At 59.4% G+C, this 18405-nt stretch overlaps 1 protein-coding gene across 1 annotated transcript in view; it reads right to left on the bottom strand.

The window, feature by feature from the left end:
• ARHGEF10L (Rho guanine nucleotide exchange factor 10 like) overlaps positions 1-18405 on the bottom strand; it is a 142638-nt gene that overhangs the window by 15369 nt on the left and 108864 nt on the right. The window contains 1 exon segment of the mRNA XM_043573887.1: positions 14445-14593. Within this exon segment, the coding sequence (XP_043429822.1) occupies positions 14445-14593 (149 nt within the window).

Raw genomic sequence — 18405 nt, 5'->3', positions numbered from 1 at the left:
ACAAGGAACAACAGTGTTGGTGAGGATGTTCAGACAAAAGAGCCCTCGTGCACTGTTGGTGGGAATGCACACTGGTGTCACCACCGCAGAAAACAGGATGGAGCTTCCTTGAAAAATTAAGAATAAAAATATCATATGACCTATTTCTGGGTATTTATCCAAAGAATACAAAAACACTAATTCAAAAAGATACTATGCTCACTATGCTCACTAAAGTTGTATTTACAATAGCCAAGAACATGGTAACAGCCTTAAGTGTCCATCGGGAGATGAATGGATAAAGAAGATGTGGTGTATTTACACAATGGACTATTTGCTACTCAGCCATCAAAAGAATGAAATATGCCATTTGCGACAACATGGATGGACCCAGAAGGTATTATGTTAAGTGAAATAAGTCAGACAGGGAAAGCCATCCTGCAGAATTCCACTCATATGTGGAATCTGAAAAACCAACACCAAAACAAATGAAATGAAACAAAACCAAACTCACAGATGCTGAGAACAGATGAGCGGTTACCAGAGGGAAAGGGGGGTCGGGGACGGGCAAAATGTGTGAGAGGTCAACCGTATGGTGACGGAGGGTGAGGCGACTTTGTAGCGCGCACAATGCCAAACTATAAAGCTGCGCTCCTGAAACTTACGGAATAAAAACAGTTATGGGATGTCAGGCACTTACTATGTTGAGGGTCTCTAACTCTGACTTTGGGTTTGAATTCAAGAAAAGGAAAAAGAAATCGCAGAGCAGACAGATTGGAGCCGGACGGAAGTTCCTGGCGATTTGAAACAGAACAGGTGCATTTTGTCCCAGGGAGCAGGGCCGGGGTGGGGAGTGGGGAGGCCCCTCAGGAATGAGTGTGCGTGTCAGGGTGCAGCCCGTGGTTAGATGGAGGGGAGAGGGGGGCAGGCGCCGGATCACCCAGGGGCCACCGCCATCCCGTTAGGTGCAGGAGGGGCTAGGCTGGGAAGTGACAGGGTCAGGTTTAGCCCCGAAGGACGTTTGCTTCACCAGTGAACGTGGTGCTAACACTGCTCGGTTTCTCTGGCCGCAGCCCGACTCCACCCGGCTCCGATCACCAAGACCTTGAAGCGTTTTCCCCGTTGAGATAAGGAAGCTAATGGTGGAGGGGAGCCAAGCCAGGGAGGGCAAGCCTGTGAGAAGGCCACCAAAATTGCTTTTCCGAGCCAGCCCCCGGCGGCTGAGCTCTGCACAGGGCTGAGGGAGGCCTAACAGGTTGGGGGGGTGGGTACAGGAAACTCCAGGGCCCCAGGTTAGGGGAGGAGAGAGGCAGAGCATCGTCCTCCTTTCCCCGTGTGCCAGGCTACCCTCGAGGGGCACGGTTCTATGGCACAGCTCGCCTCTGACTGGGGGCACCCGGAGAGCAGAAGCTGAAGAGGCAGTAGAAACTTCAGAGCCAGGCCCAGTCCACGCCGTGCAAGGGGAGAGGAGGATCTTTGATCCCTCTGGCCCTCACCCCCAAATGCTGGCTTTCAGTACTCCTTTTCTCCTTCAGAGAAACCCCGAGCAGCCTGCTGTCCTGAAGAGACAATGTTCCAGAAGGCCCAGCCCTGGACACAACACCAGGTTCAACAGGACACTTCCCAAGGGGCCTTGCTGGGAAGGGCCAGCCGAGGACTCACCGACCCCCATCACAGCCAAGCTGCTGAGGCTGGACCCGACTGCCCACAGTGCCCACCGCCAACGAGCAGACAGACGGACGGACGGGGCGGCGGGGTGGGAGGGGCCCCCTTTTTTCCAAAAACAGCACGCACCCATTTGCACACGAGCGCACACACACGCGCGTGCTGCACAGGAAAGCGTGGGCATGCTCGCCCCTGTGTGCAGCAGGGCTCCTGCCCAGCTCCTAAGAAAGGGCCAGAAGCGTTTCCTGCCTCCCAGAAAGCCAGGCTGCGCTGGAACCGAGAGGCCTAGGGCTGTGGAAAGCCATAGCTGAGTCTGCAGGCACTCAGCCCCGCATGCTGTTGTCAGAATCCAATTAAGAGAGAAGTCAGCAGTGGAAATCCGGGCTCATTTCTCCAGAGGCGTGACAAGTCTGCCCCCAGGCCCGAACGACTTTACACAAGGCCTGCGCCAACCCGCCAAGCCCAGCGGTCGGGCGGGTGGGGGAAAGGGCAGGATGTATGACCAACGACACAGAGGCCCAGCCCCTCACCCCTCGGTGATCTCCGGGCTCCCTGAGACCCCTCCCCACTCCAGGAGCCTGCCATGGAGCCAAGTCCTGGGAGTCCTGGCCGGGCCTCCTGGGCACACAGGCGGACTAGGTGGCATCCCGCAGCATGGGTCCCACTACCCCTGGGTGGGGGCAGGTGGCAGGGAGGCCCGGCCCTTGTTGCCCGTTGGGCTCGGTGCTGGCATCCCACTTGTCACCTCTGGACCCCTCCTCTATCCCTAGCTGGTCTCGGAGCCCAGGAGTTGGGGTGGGGGCACCTTCTCTCTAAGAGGACTCTATCCTCCTTGTCTTTGAAGAAGGCCCCCTGCCCAGCTGCCACGAGCACAGCCATGCCCCTGCCTCTGAGCTCTGGGAGGCTCCGTGCTTCCTGCCCACTTGACCCCCATGGTCCAGGCATGGCGATTTGCCAGCTGCTTATCCTGAACCAGGAACCGCTCCGTTGGGACGATAATTCTGGACCGGTGGTCTGCAAACAGTGGCCCTCAGACTATACCAGCCTGCCACCCGTTTGGGGAAATTAAGTTTTCTTGGAACATGGTCACAGCCACATAGAAAAGAATCCATTCCAGTGGCTTGGGAACTCAGCACTCTGACCATACACCCCAGGTCCTTAAGGACAAAAAGACCTGCAAAGAAATCCTGAACTTTACTCAGTAGGCTTGGCGTGGGTGGTGGGACAGGCAGAGCGATCCGGAAACTGTGGTGTGGCTGAAGCTCCCTGATGTTGGGGGGTGGAGGTCCGTCATCTGGGATCTGAATCGGAGCTGTCCGTATGAACCCTGGCCCTGTGCACCGGAAGGGTCTGGAGCAATGACCCCCAGCAGTGGAGGGCACACCAGGTCTCCATTTCCAGACACCGTTCCCCACCAAAGGGAACCAGCCTAGGCACCCCAGAGAAATGGCCGATCAGGGCAGGGGAGATAACAGGGGAGCTTAAAAGTCCCGATGCAGAAAAGCAAGGAAGTGCCCAACGAATGACAGGGAGGGTGCCCAAAGGACCCAGGAGCCAACACAAACAGCTCCTGGTGGCCACATCGGAGACAATTTGAGTATCAAAAATAATAATGATGGTCTTGGATTACAGTACACTGGGTTTAAAAAAGAATCTAGGGGCACGCGGGCGGCTCAGTCGGTTAGGCATCCGACTCTTGATCTCAGCTCAGGTCACGATCTCAAGGTTCATGAGATCAAATCCCGCATCGGGCTCTGTGCTGACATCGGAGAGCCTCGGCATTCTCTCTCTCTCTCTCTCTCTCTCTCTCTCTCTCTCTCTGCCCGTCCCGTGCTTATGCTCGTGCACAGTCTCTCTCAAAATAAATAAAAACTTTGAAAGTTAAATCAACATAAAAAAGAATCTATAAACATGTAGAGGTCGTACAGGAAGGGGGGAGGGCTGAGTCCAGATAAGGAAACCCCTCTTTAAATAAGGAAAGTTCAGGATGAAAGTTTGCTGAGGAACAGGATGTTCACACATTCTGGAAGAATCACCTGCAGGTGACCAAGGAATTAATTACACAGGGAAACCAGTCCCTTTAGGATGGGGACACCTGAAGGACCCGCCTTCACCGAGTGACAGAGGATGAGGACGGGCCAGCCTGCGTGTCCTGCCCCCTCGTGTGACGCAGCGAGCAGGATCTGGCCGAACACCCCAAGCCCATCTGGGGGAACACCAAGCAATTCCTGGGTGTGAATGTTTTATGAGACCCTGGCTTGGATTTCTCAAAAAAGTCAGGATCATGAAGACCCAAAAAATAAACAAATAAATATGGCAGAGAGATTATTCTAGATTAAAAGGAGACTAAAGAGGCCTGAAAAACAAAAGCAAGGTTCAATCCCAGCTGGAGGGGTCGGGAGAGAAGCTATGAAAGATACTTGGGCACAGCTGGGAAACGCCACTCTGCTGACGTTAAATTCCCGGGCACGATAACGCTGTAGAAGTTACGCAGGAGAGCCACGCCGCCCTTCGCTCTTGAGGGGTTAAGCCTCATGATGTCTGCAACGGACTTTTAAATGGTTTAGCCAAAAAAGGGAGCGTACGTATAAAGTGGGGAAAGAATTATAGCAAGATGATAACGGTTGGTTAACTAGCTAAAGAATATTTGCGTGGTTTTGTACTATTCTTTCAACTTTACTGTTGAAATTTTAAAAATAGAAAGTTTGGGGGGGGAGGAGGGGGCGACGCCTGGGTGGCTCAGGTGGTTAAGCACCGACTTCGACCCAGGGCATGATCTCACAGTTCGTGAGTTCGAGCCCTGCGTCGGGCTCTGTGCTGACAGCTTGGAGCCCAGAGCCTGCTTCATATTCTGTGTGTGTGTGTGTGTGTGTGTGTGTGTGTGTGTGTGTGTGTCTGCCCCTTTCCTTCTCATGCTCTGTTTTGGTCTCTCTCTCTCAAATATAAAAAATAAACATTAAAAATGTTAAAAATAAATAAAAAGTTTGGGGAGGGGGGAATTTATTTAAAAAAAAAAAAAAAAAAAAGCTGGCAGCCAGAGGGAAGGGCCCGGGTCGAAGCCCAGGCTTCTAGCTCATCTCCGTCCAGGTAACTGGCTCTCCTTGCACGCCTGTCAACGGGGCCTGGAGGAGAAGCCGCCGTTTGGGGTCCCGGAAGGCTCCACGGGGAGGGCAGGGCAGGCCTCCGTGAGGAGCTGGTCAGGGAGCTGGGAAGAAACCAGGCAGCCTCACCGGCCCACGGCGGCCCGCCTCCCCTCGCCCCGCGGCAGGGGTGCACACAGAGGGTTTCAGGTGACTGACACTGCTCCAAATAGTGCTGACACAGCCCAGCCTCCATCCTACAATATTTATGTGCCTCCAGGTGCCGTTTCTGTGCTTGGTTTCTATAAATCGCCAGGGTGAGCAGCTCAGCACTCAAAGTCATTAGAGCTGGGATGGTGGAGCACGAGGGTGGTCGGGGCTGGCCGGGGGGCTGCCGAGGAAATGGCAGAAGGCTGGCGCAGCTACGGCCCGTGGGCACCTACTGTGTGCCAGGCCCTTCCCGTGCTGTAGGACTGCATCCTTGCAGAGACCTTTACGAGAGAAGAGGGACCACACGGAAAGCAGACCATGAGCACAGGTGACCCCACGGGGCAGGGGCGGGGCAGAGGCGCAGCTGGACTCCAAGCTCGGGACTCACCCCCAGACATCTCTGACCGAACGACCCAGCAGAATGGAGGCATACGCGGGGCCCTCCTCCCCACCCCCTGCTTGGTCCCCAGGGTGGGCTGCCCGGCAGGCACAGTCATGGGCCCCTCCAGAGATCACCCACGGAGCACTCGCCAGCCCCTTGGCCAACCCTGCCTCCGCGTAACGCCCCAGCCACCTGGGATGAGGGCCCCTCCCTGCCATCCCCATCTAACAGGCAGGACACGGAGGCTTCGAGAAATCAATGGTGTGGGGTCACTCCACCAGCCTGGGGCCGGGCCGGGAACGGAGACGCAGGGGTCCCGCTCTGATCCGCTGCTCTGGGCAAGGCACCGTCTGTGGTTTAAAGGCAATCGGCATGACGACTCCTGTCCCTTTCTTTATCTGTCTTATTCTTATCAACGCGTCACAGCTGAGAAAACAGAGAGGCTGAATGACACTCACAAAGTCACGGCACAGGAAACGGGGGGGAGGTGGTGGCCAGGATTCCAGCTCAGGGTGACCAACCGCCCCGGTCTGCCTGGGGAGGCACCTCTGTAGCACCAGAAGTCCAACGCCCTGTCCTGGGCCAGCTGGGACGGTTGGTCACCCCAGAGGGACCCCACAGGCCACACCTGGTCTCCCGGCCACGCACAGACACCTTTGTGCCTCCACACACCTCCTCCAGAGTCCCACCGGCTCACGGCCAAGGGATCACGTGCCAGAAGCAGAGGGGTCCTTCCGGCGCATTTCTCAGGGGGGCCCAGGACGTGACACCCGCTTCCCCCTCTCACCAGCAAGTCGGTCAGCACCCCTGGGGCTCAGCCGACTCATCTCTAAACCGGGGGTGAGGTCGTGTCTGGCTAACAAGAGACCTGACCTGGTGCTGGGCTCTTCCAGCTCAGGGCCACCCCGGGAACCGAAAAGGGAGGGACGGACGGGTGGAGGTCCCCGCACAGCTCCAAGACTGCCAGCCTGTCCCGAACTTTCAACAACCCGTTTTGGAATCAACTGTGAAAGACTTGGCATCCCTGGTGCATTTTTTCCAGAAAGACGGTCAACTGCTTAGTCTGCAAACCACCTTTGCCCGTGCCTCTAAAAACTAAACTAAAATCCATTGGTGCAGCGGCTACTCTGGAGGGAGTGGAATATGAAAAGCACCTCCGAGCATGGGCCACCGAGAGTCCCCTCGTTAGTTCCTATTTAATTTCCTTCTGTTGTCCTGGGTTACGTGAGGCGGCAGGCGGTTCCTCTCCACCTGAGGGGGGACGCCGGGCTGAGGGCCACCCGGGGCCACCCAGCACCTTCAGAGGGAGTCTGGCCCTAGCACGTGCCCCAGCCCTGCCCTGCCCTGTGCAAGCAGTGCCCCGGCTGAGCCTGCGGTCTGCCTCTGCCCCAGCCACCGCGGGGGCCCCAGCAAGACAGGGCAGACACAGGACACGCACCTACAGCACCCACAGCACCCGAGCACGTCTGGGCCCCGCTCACCGCAGCTCAGCTCAGCTCACGGAGTCCCCGCAACCCCCTCCAAGGGGTAGGACCACTGAGCATCTGGGCAGTCCCCTGGGCAGACAGGGGAACTGAGGCTCGGAGGGGGCGTGACCTGCCCGGAAATAGCCGGGCTGAGCTCAGTGTGCCTGGCTCACCTTCTGTGTGACACTTCAATCAGCTGCTTCCTGCTCAGAAGAGGCAGTGAGGTCATGGGCTCCGGGCCAGACTGTCAGGGGCAGCTCCCCGACTTCCTGCCTCTACCTCCCCGACTTTGGGGTGATAAGGCGAATGCCACATAGGGCTGCTGTAAAGATTCCAGGAGTCCCGACTGGCAAAGGCCTTGGAACAGCCACTAGGAGAAGGGAGTTTCAATGAGCGTCCACCCCACGGCCCCACCCCCACCACCGCATCCACGCCAAAGGAGCGGGTGCACGACAGCAGGGTGGCCCAGCGCAGGGACCGAAGTGCCAGTCAGTGCCCAGCCCTGCGCCCGAGGGCTGCGAGAGGCGGGAAAGAGGCAGTTCTGGATCAGGTGTGATGGGGGCTTTGTTCGGGAAAGATCCTCCAGCAGCCCGGCCTCAGAAACAGTTCCAGGTGCCCGCTACGGTTGCTCTGCCTTCTCTGCTTTGCTTCCCTGCGGGCCCCACCTGACTGAGCCTGAGTGATGCCAATCCAGGCACGTCACCTCACCGGGTGTCCCGAGAGGTCCTGACCAAGCCCTTCCTGTCACCGTACAACAGCTGTGACACTTGGTGTTTCACATACATTGAGCCACAGGTCCTGGGCTCCGTTCTGTAATTATCCCCATCGGCGGAACCCAGGGCTGAAGCCAGCCAGCCCAGCTCCCCAGCCCACATGGCCCGCGATGCGAGCTCGCCCAGACACGGAAACAGGACGGCCTCCTTGGAGCTTCCAGCCCAGCACACCCTCCCCCAGCCGGCTGCCAGGCTTGAGATGACCATTTGAATGTGCGAGGCACTGGCCTGAACCCCTTCCTGTGTGATCTCACTCAATCTGTGATTACACCCGGAGTTTGGTTCTGGGCTTAGGCTCCCAGCCTCCACTGCATCAAGGCCCAGCCTGGGGCCCAGCATTCAGGGGTCCGTCCGTGGCTCTGTGTGTCTGGGGGTTCTGGGGGGCTGGGCAGCTGGTCCAGTGATGTCTGTCCTACAGGGCTCAGAGCGGAGGGTAACCGCAGAGGGGACGTGGGTGGCACATGGGAGAGCTAGATAGACCGGAGGACAGACTGACAGCCAGAGACACTGGGGGCGGGGGGGAGGGGCGGGGGGCAGGGGCTCAGAGACAGAGGACTGCCACCTGCCGCCATCGTCTGTCCCCTCCCTCACCCGCAGCCCCCATCTGTTCTCTCCGTAATAACCTCTTCTATCTGTCTTCCCCTCACCACCTCCCTCCTCTCTTCCATGGCTTCACAGAACCTGCTCCCTGAGCCGACAGGTTCTTGGGTTCAGCCAAACAACTTGTTTTTAAACCATGAAGTCCTTTACCAATCTAAATCTTCTAGGACAGGGGGAGACCAACCATGGGATACAAGAAAGATCTGAGCTCTTCCCGGTGAGGGGAGAGGGGGCCTGGAGCCCTGCCCCTCAACCATCCCCAGGCCCGTAGGACAACCCTGGACATCCCTCCTCGCAACCCCCCGATGCCCGGAGCAGGGTCAGCCCTGAGCTATGCCTGACACCTCGACGCATCCCCCAGGAGGGGGGGGGGCCCGCAGGATCCCCAAACCCACTCCCACCCCCTACCCTTCACAAGCTCCCTGAAAGGAAGTTCTTCTAAAAGTCTAACCTCCATTCTTCCTACTGTTGGGAAACGCTCGCTATCCTTGTTACTGTCTGAGCCTCCTGGGAAGTCTCTGGTCTTTAGAAAATCAGTGTCTCAAGTTTCACCAGCCAATTTTTAATTTAAAAAATAAATAACAGGCCGACAATAATAACGATGCGCGCACTTAAAAAACTAAGACAAAACCGTGGAACAGAGAGGACTCAATGCAGTGACCTGAGCCCTGCCCCGCACGCTCAGGGGGCCCCCAGCACCCCAAGGACTGGGTGAATCTTTCCGCCCTCATGCTAATTTGCATACCATTACCCAGGAAACCCTGCGCCTAGACTTCGCTTTTGCAAATTCCCACCCGTTTCGTGTCATAAATAAGACGGGAGACAGAAAACTAATACAGCCCCGGGATGCATTATTCATACCACATCACACTGTTATGATAGATTTACAACAGCTAATACATGCAAACTAAGTTTGGGCACTAAACGTGAAAATTAAGGGTGGGGAAGGTGGGTGTATGCGGGGGTGGGCAGGGGGACGGACATCTGGGGGCTGTCGGTGTCCAGGAATCCAGAGAAGTTTCTCCTCGGGCATGCTTGGCGACAAAAAGCTTCGGTGCCTGTATCGGAGGCCAGCGCCTGGGTGCCGGGGGGGCGTGGCAGCCGCAGGAAGTTCGGGAGCCAGTGCGAGGTGGGAAGCACCTTTCATGGGCTCGGTGCTGAGCTCTGAAGCAGGCTAACATCACACCCCCTGTTCCGCACATCCCCTGCCCAAATCTGCCCTCCTCGCTGAGCGGGCCTGCCACACTCCGAGCCCATTCCCTGAAGGGGCGTGCCCAAGGCCTTCACGGCCCTTCGCTGAGCACCTGCTATGCGTCAGCCTGGTCTCAGCACCAGCTCTGCAGTGGGAGCCAACCGGGCGTGCTCCTGCCCTCACTCAGCCTCGGTCTGGTTAATCTGGTAGCTGTCCCCAAAACATCAACACGCGGCCGTGGCCAGTGCTACGAAGGAGAATGGCCTGGTGTCACGGCAGCGGGTCACAGGGGTATGACCCAGTGCACGTGGAGGAGGGGAGGTGCTCCAGACAGGCTTCTCCGCGGGTGGGAATGGGGGAGCCAGGGTCTAACAAGAGCGATGCTGCCCCCATTAACCCTCTCAACAGCCCTGCGGGACAGGCGCCAGGCCCGGTCCCCAAACACGGACACAACCTGCCCCGTGTCCCAGCACTCTCCAGGCAACCCGTCCCCAGTAAGGTTTTTTTGTTGGTTTTTTTTTTTTTTTTTTTTTTTTTTTTTTAATTAAGATGCAACAATCATCCCACAGCCGGCTTCCCCTCCAGCGATCGGTTAAAATGAAGTCCATACGACTGGATTAGACTTTGAAGGTGCCGATCTAGATAATGAACAGGAGGACGCGGTGTTGACACAGGCCCTGGTGAGCTACATGATTATTTAACAGGCCTCGCTGCTGTTCCGCTGGGATCAAGGAGCTGAACAAGCAGTTGGTGGACGAGCGTCAAGCCGAGAGACAGACTGTGGGCACTGGCCCCGCGGGGGACAGGCTCAGTGAGGTCAGGGGCGGCTGACGGGGCACAAGCGGGCCTAAATGGAGACGGCTGCAGGGGGCGGGGGCGCAGCTCAGGGGCCTGGTCCCGGGGAGCCCTCCGAACTGTGTCTGCGCACCATCGGGCTGACTGCGGCCCGGCTCACGGTGCCTCCCCTGCTCCAGCATCATCCCCGCCTCCTCCCTTCCTGCCCTCATCACAGACACGCGCCTGCCCGGCCCGGCTCGGGGGTCCTGACCTCCAGGAACCTCGCCTGCTCCTGTCCCTCCTCTGGCTGCATCTGGCACCCCTCGTGGCTCCCTTGGGTTCCCGCTGGGCCTGGGCCTGCCCCCTCCCGGTCTCCCCACCCTGGGTTGACACTGACTACCCCAGGTCTGCTCCCCACACTGGACTCTGAGCTCCCCGCGAGCTGAGAGCAGGTGCTACTGGTGTCCGTCGATCCCTGCAGCACCCCACACAGAGGGCCTGGAAATCAGGACACCCCCCTGTCCGTCCTCCATGACTATTTACTCAGATCACTGCTATGTAAGCTGGACACCGGTGAAATGAAAATGAACAGGCAGCAATCCTTAGCCTGGGAGACGTGTTGGCAGAGAAAGCAAGTATATGAACGAACGACAGTTCCCAGGAGCTCCGTGTAACAGGACAGAAACTGCAGGGGACAAATGCAGCCCAAAGGAGACAGCCTCCCATCTACCCAGGCGGCCAACACAGAGGTCAAGAGCAGACTCCTGTGCTCAGAACCCAACTCCGCCTCCTTCTAGCTGTGTGACCTTGGGCAAGTCACTTAACCTCTCTGTGCCTCTGTTTCCTCATCCGTGAAGTGGGAGCAATAACAATGCTCATCTCATAGGGTGACTTGAGGGTCAAACAAGTTAATTCATGCAAAATACTTAAAACCCATACCTGATCCACACCAAGTACTCAAGATGTTTCGGTTATTATTATTTCCTGGGGGTGGGAGAAAACCAGGCAAAGCCTCTCAGAGTCGACGCGAGGCCGACGTTAACTCACTGTGTCTTCACATCTGGCCCAGAGCCCCGCTCACCACACCTGCAGCCACCAACGCACTCCGGGGCCTTCTGGCTTGGAGCACCGAGCAGTTGTAAGTATCTCAAATCCCCATTGAGGGTTTTCTCAGGCCTGGGGCAGAGGCGTGCGCCGGGCCCTAGGCGGCTGTGCGAGAGCACGGCAGCCCAGACGGCAGCCGGGTCTCCAGGCTGCTCCCCCAGGCCTGGCTCACCGTGTGCTGGGCACCAACGAGAGCCTCACTAGCCGCGGCCGGACGGAGCTTGCTTCCAGAGCCCCGGCGCTGAGGTGGGCAGGCTTCCTCTATTCCAAGCGGCAGCGGAGTGCAGCTTTATTAAAAACGCACGGCGATCACCTCATCGCTGGAGGGTTGTGGGGGCCGCATGGCACAGCGCGCGAGCTTTCCGGTCTCCCTGGCTGCAGAGGGGGCGTGTGCTTCCTCTGACCCGCCACCCCTTCTTCCGTCCAGCCTCCTGCACCCGACGCCCCCCGACACCCCCCGTGGCGTGCAAAGCAGGTGAAAGGCCATATTGATCCCCTTCTTGAGAGCAGCTGATCCAGAACTAATCTTGAATCATCACGGCCTTGAGCTGCAGCCGGTCGGGCCAGAGCGGGGCTCCTGGGCCTGGGTAGGACTGTGCTGCGGCTGGCGGGCGGCATGATCGGGTGAGAGATGGCCCGGGCCCGGCCTCACCCGTGTCCTGCCCTCCGTCCAACCGTCCCACCCTCCCAGGACCGCCGTCGGCAGGAGGCGAGGCCCCTGCCAGTGACCCAAGACGATGGCGCGCCCGGGGTGCGGACACGTGCAACACCGACCCAAAGGGAGCTGGATTCTCCAAATAAGCCGTAACGAGGATTTAGGTTAGGGACCTGATTACGGGGATGACTCATGCTCACTGAACACCTGCTGTGTGCCAGGCCCCGGGGTGAAATAACCGTTTTCCATAAATGTTCTCACTCGACCCTCTAGAAGTACTGTTAACATCTCACTTTACGGATGATGCGACTGAGGCCCAGGAAGGCTCGGTGCCTGGTCCAAGGGTGCACAGCTTGGCAGGACAGAGCAGGGCCACCCAGCTGGCCGGCCAGCTGCACACCTCCAAGGGCTTGGGACGCCCAGAGAACCCGGCGCGCGGGGCGGGGGGTGTGGCCAGGACAGAGATGGGGCCACTGCCTTTGGTGATGGCCCCCATTCCCTCTCCAGGAAGTCTCAGGGCCCGGGGGAGGGGGATGGAGAGGGGAGGGGAAGAGATACGTTCTGCTGTGCCGCTCAGGCCCCACTGCTCACACCTTCTCCCCAGCAACCAACAGCCACTGACCCCCCCCCCCCCAGGCCTGTGCTTTCTGGGTCCTCAGGACCCTTCCTCAGACAATTCTTCTTCTGAAACACCTCTTCGTTCACATCCTGCCTCCCAATGTCCTCAGCTGCCTTCTCTCTCCCACCCCTGCCCCATTTCCCCTGTTGGCATGAGGAGCAGGTCCTCTGGCCAACAGGGGACTCGAAGAGCCTACAGCTTCTCATCTCATCCTCTCTCTGCTCTTGGCTTCATATCTCTGGGCTCACTTTTCCCACGTAGAGAACAAGGTTGTGTCTCCCCCATCGGACTGGAGGCCCTCAAGGGCAGGGCTGGGCCTTCCCCCATCAGACTGGAGGCCCTCAAGGGAGGGGCTGTGTCTCCCCCATCAGTCTGGAGGCCACCGTGTGCAAGACTGGGACCCCTCCTCCCTTCCCCAGCTGCCCTCAACCAGGCCCCAGTGCTCAGCTGCCGGCCGAGGGCCCCTCACCACTCTCCTCCGAGAGTCAGAACCTGCACAGGGTTCGAGCAGGGGAGAGCAGAGGCGGCACCCGGGCCTGCTGTGAGGACAGTGCAGGGACACTGGGGGAGGGGCTGCAGGAGGTGAGCCAAAGGGTCCAAGACGGGCCTCATCCTTCCTCCTGCCCGGGGGCTTGAGTCCCAGGAGTTTAGGGGACCCCGAAGGCCCTGGGGAGCCACGTCTCCCTGCTCTCCTTCCTCTCAGAAGGGGGAGGAGGTGAGAGGCCCTTGGAGCAAGTGCAGACAAGCCCCCAGAGCAAATCAGGCGCTGGGAAGGGGGCCTGTGGCTACAATGGCTCAGGGCTCCCCTCCCCGCTCTGCTTTCCCCCCAGGAAAAGGAAAAAGAAGAACAAGAAATCCAGAGTGGGAGGTAGCAGACTCCTTCCTGCTCACACCTCCCTGGCCCCTCCCTGGAGTGTCCCTCCCCCTGCGTCCACCCTGCCCCTGGCCAGGCCCAGCTGCACCAGTGAGGTCACAGGCCCTCAGGCTCTGTCCCCAGAGCGGAGCCCAGGAGTCACCTTCAGCCCCCAACCCCCTTCTCCTCTAAAGGACAATTAGAACTCAAAGCCTCAACCCTCTGGTTCTATTCACCCACAGCTCCCTGGGCCTCAGTCTCCCCCCCTGACCCGGCTCCCATCGCCTGTGATCTTACGACGGCGAGACTCCCGTAGTGTTCTCGCCTACCTGTCGAGTAGCCAATTTACAGCCGGTCTGTAGAGATGACTGACCAGGCGAGCGAACGGCAATGGTCCCCCCTCACAGAAGCTCGCCCGGGGCATCGGTCTGTTCCGACCCTGAGCCTGAACCCAGACCTCTCTTCTGGGCCCGGTCATCAAGGCCTCATTCCACGCTGATAATCCAGACAAATCAAATGATGGCAAACGTCACCGAAATACCACTGGGGAGCCACACCCAAGTCTCACGCCTGCCACCCAGGATGGGCCCCGGGGTGTGGAGCGACGGGGTGGGCAATGCTGTTGGGCGGCGACAGGCACGGGCCCAGGCTGAGTCCAGACGGAGGCCCCGCGTGGAGGCCCTCATCCCAGGGGCCAAGGCGCAGGCCGTGCTCCGCCCGCAACGGAGCAGGGAGCACCCAGCAGCCTCCAGGTCCACACTGTTTAAAGAGCCCAGCCCCCAGGGCAGCTGCATCCACACTGGCCTCCCCTCAGCACAGCCAGGCCCCGGATACAGTGCAAGGCAAGGACCCCAGTTCCAGCCCCACAGGCAGCAGGAGATCACGGCTCAGCCCAGTGGTCATGACCCTTCCCCTCCAGGCAGCCCATCATCCAGGGATGATGCCGGGGCAGAGGGCAGAGCCCGGCAGTGATTTGGGGGCCCCTCTGCTTCTCAGCAAACCCTCGCTGATCCCTGAGACACAACTGGAACCATGCCCAGCAAGACGGCCCGCGGGCCGGCGGCCTCGAGCCACAGGTAGGGCCAGTACCTGAGTCTGCAAGCTAGTGGCATCTAACACAGTGACCCGAGGCCCACAGCTGGCCCACACGGCATCCTCCAGGCTCAGCAGGGTGCGGACAGGTCCTGGCCCCACAGTCAGGCACACGGGAGGGCTCTCCAGGTCCCAGGGGACACCACCTGCAGGGAGAGGAAAAAAGCAGGTCAGGAGGGGGGAGGGGCACTCCTCAACCCTTGGGAACGGATGGGAACCCTCCGCAGAGGGAGCACCTGCTCGACCCTCTCTGTGGCCCTTCTCCCTCCTCCAGAGGGTCGGGGCTGTTCGTACCTGCCTCCGTTGTGCCCCCCCCCTCTGGGGGCTGAACCCCCCAATTCGCCCTCCTGCTCCCCTCCTTTATCTTTCCCGCTTTCGTTGCCTCCCTCTCTCCCTTTCCCTCTCTCTTCTGTTCATCCCACGCCCACTTAGTGAGCGCCAACTCGGTGCCAGGCCACGTGCTGCGCCCTGGGAAGAGCGCAGACCCTGCCCTCAAAGAACCCCCCTGCTGGCTGGAGAAGCCAAGGGGCCGGTTGATCAGCAGTCCCCATACAAGGTGACAGGCACAAGTGACCGGGCAAGCACAGCGGACCTTGAGGACTTCGAGATAAAGGGGAAAATTCGGCACAGGGGAAATCCCAGGAGGTTTCCCAGGATCGGCAGCATCCGCACAGTCCTGCCAAGAAGGCCGCACAGCATGGTGGGAAGTGCCTTGACCCATCTCTCCCCACCTCTCAGGGCCTCAGTTTCCCTATCTGTAAAATGGGGCAACCACCAATGTGGTCTCCGAGGACTTTTTCTACATGTTTCTGGCTGACTCTTGCCATCTCTGAGACCTTGCTGTCTCCAGGACACTCTGTCACCTGTACCAAGAGCTCTGATGACCTTCCTCCTCCAGAGATGCCTCCACCTCCGGGTACAGAAGAGGAAGCCTGAGGGGGAATTAGTCCACAGTCCACCACCCCTGAAGACGGAACAGAACAAGAGACCTGACCCGGCTCTGGACACGATTCTCCCCTGCCCACCCCAGGGGTGCTCGGCCGACCCGAGAACATGCCTGGAATATCCCCGGGTGTGTGAGACAGGCGTTTCTCTGAGGTCACGCTCAAGGCCACACAGAAACCCCGGGGCCACCCTGTCTTGCCAGCATACCGGGTGAGAAGTGGGGGGCGTTGAGAGGGAATCTGGGGCACACTATGGGGACAGGCGGCAGTGGCTGGGGCCTGGGAAGAGGGCAGAGGCCGCTGCTGGCGTGCCAGTGCCCGGCCGCCCTCACAGCCCCCCCACCGGGTCCCTGTCATAGCCCTTCCCTCCGAGCCAGCTGCTGGGGGCCGGGGCGGGGCATGACGGGGCACAGCTGTCTGCAGGGCTGGGGGGGGCCACCGGGGCACCGGGTGGAAGTCACCACTCGGGTGCATCGGGAGGAGCCCTCGGAGGACAGACCAGATGCCCTACCGCCCCCGACCCCCAGCTTTCCCTCTTCCTCTACCCCTCCCCCACCCGTAAAACGGGGTCTCCTCTCGCCCTTCTGTCCCACTGACAGCTGGCAGACTCCCGGGTCAGCTAGGAGGTGGGGGATAGGGTCTTTCCAGCCCATGAACATGAACACACGGGGAGAAGGCTGGGCCAGAACCCTGGCCGCAGCCCCCAACCTTCTGCAAGACCTTGGACAGGGGACTTCACCTCTCGGAGCCTCATCTGCAAAATGGGCGTGACAGGCGCACCTGCACGTTGCAGAATCAGAGGACACACGCAGAACACTCGGCACGGGGGTGGCACCCAGTCAGGAACACTGACAGCTTTGACCTGCCAGGTCGGCACTGCCAGGCGCTCGGCTCGTGAGCCGTTTCCTGAACTCCTGGCCAGCCGGTGTGGAAGGCGCTATTCTTATCCCGGTTTTACGCCGAGGAAACAGACACAGAGAATTTAAATAACTGGCCCAAGCGACGCGGCCAGAAAGCCTGCAGTTGCCCGTTAGCTCTTGTCGGGTGTCATTTGCTACAAAACAGCAGTGTGCAGAAGCAGGTGTGGACTCCCCCTGACTGACGTGACAGCAGAGACCCAGACAGCTGAGAGGTTGTGCAAAGCCACCCGAAGGGTGACGGGCCAAGCGGGGCTTGAACTCCGCTCACTGACCCTGGCCTCCTTCCCCAACCCTGGCGCCCTCTCGGCTTCCCAGAGTTTCCGACGGGCTCTGGGATCAGGACTGGGGTCTAGGATGGTGAGTGACCACACGGTGGCCGGGCCTCCACAAGGGATGCTGACCCCCTGGCCCAGACACCAGAACCACAAACTGCAAGGCTTCTGGCGCCCCCCAGTGGCCAGAGGTGAGTAGTGCGTGTGTGTGCAGAACTATGGCTCGGGTGGGGCTGTGACCTCTTGGTGGGGGGGAGGGGTTGGTGAGCAGGCGGGGAGCAGCTGGGGATGCTGGGACCCCACGTGAAAACAAGGGAGTGGGGGCTCTGCCCCGTGGGCACACTGGTGAACTGTCTACCCTGTGCTTTTCTAGCACAGAGCACAGTCATGGCTGCCTGGGGGGGGGGGTGGGGTCTGAGCCCTGAGGACCACATCACTCTGACCCCTCCTCCAGAAACCCCCCAAGGCCTGACTCCAGGACAAAACGATAAACTGTGGCAAAATTTAATTCGATGTTTGTCTATCAAAAAGGGCACCGGACAGGCTCCAACAGGCCCTAACGAGCTGAGCCTCAGTTTCCCCAAGTGCACCACAAGAGGCCAGAGCTCAAGGGCTCCTCCCAGCCCTCCCGAGCCACAACCTTAGGATTTTAAATGCAGTCACTGTGAGCTCGGGGCAGGGCTGACCCCGGCCCCCTCCGTGCCCTGCAGCGGCTCTGGGTAAGCCCGCACACGCCCTGGCACACGCGTGCACACGCACATGCACACGCCAGTCCCGAGTGACAGCCTATCCGTCTGGGCCCAGGACCGGCTCTCACACCAGATGAAGGGAGATGTCTCAGCAAAGGCACCTTCAGGAGGCAGGAGCCCCTCCACCCCCGCTGGTCTCCCTCAGGGACGCTCACCCAGCTGGAGTCACGGGGCAGGACACAGAGGGAACGTCCTCGGGGCCGAGAAAGGTCCAAAGGGCAGCCTGAGCCCAGCAATAACGACAGTGACGACGATGGTGACAGGAGCTAACAGGCGCCCGTCCCGATACTTCCCGGGCTCCATCTGGGCACCTGACTCATCACATGGGGCCTTCACATCCACTCTGTGTGCGGCTGCCTTCACACCCATTTTATAGGTGGGGAAACCGCGGCTCAGAGAAGGGAGGCAATAGGCCCAACCTGTCACAGCTGGGACTCCATCCCAGGCAGCCTGACTCCTCAGTCCATCCCCTTACACATTCCATCATCTGCCTCCTCGAGGGGGTGGCCCTGGCCCTCGTCCCCAGCACCTAACCAGGGACAGCCCCATACCCATACCCCTCCTCTGCCTGCTCAGAGATGGGGTGACAGAGGGTACCTGGAGGTAGCTCTGCTCAAACACAGGACTGGGCAGGGACAGCAGCCACCTGAGTCATCTCTGGGTCCCAGTGCCCTGCTCAGGGCCTCGCACCTCATGAGCACTGAATACGTACTTGTTGAGTGAATGGAAGAACGAATGAATGAATGTGTGAGTGAATGAATGAATGAATGAATGAGTGAGTGAATGAATGCACGCAGGTATGCAGAGGCTCCCGGGGAGCAGCAGAATGACTGCCGTGACCACACTGCTCTTGGCCTTGGACTCCAAGGCCCCTCCAGCTCTGCCGTTACGGAACTCCGTGTGGCCTGGCGGCCTTGGAACCCTGTCATGTCTCAGCCGCTGCTTCCGCAGGTCCCAGGACTTGGGCCAGTCCCCCGTTGGCTCTGCACCTCCTCCTTAATATTTCTGGGCCTTCCCTTCTGCAATGAGCCAGATCAAGGGCCGGAAATCCCCGTTTTGCCAGGTCTCGGTCT

The sequence above is a fragment of the Prionailurus bengalensis genome, chromosome C1, assembly GCF_016509475.1.
Source record: "Prionailurus bengalensis isolate Pbe53 chromosome C1, Fcat_Pben_1.1_paternal_pri, whole genome shotgun sequence".
Classification (NCBI taxonomy): Eukaryota; Metazoa; Chordata; class Mammalia; order Carnivora; family Felidae; genus Prionailurus; species Prionailurus bengalensis.
Note: the sequence above shows the minus strand (reverse complement) of the source record. Positions and strands in the feature narration are given on the sequence as shown.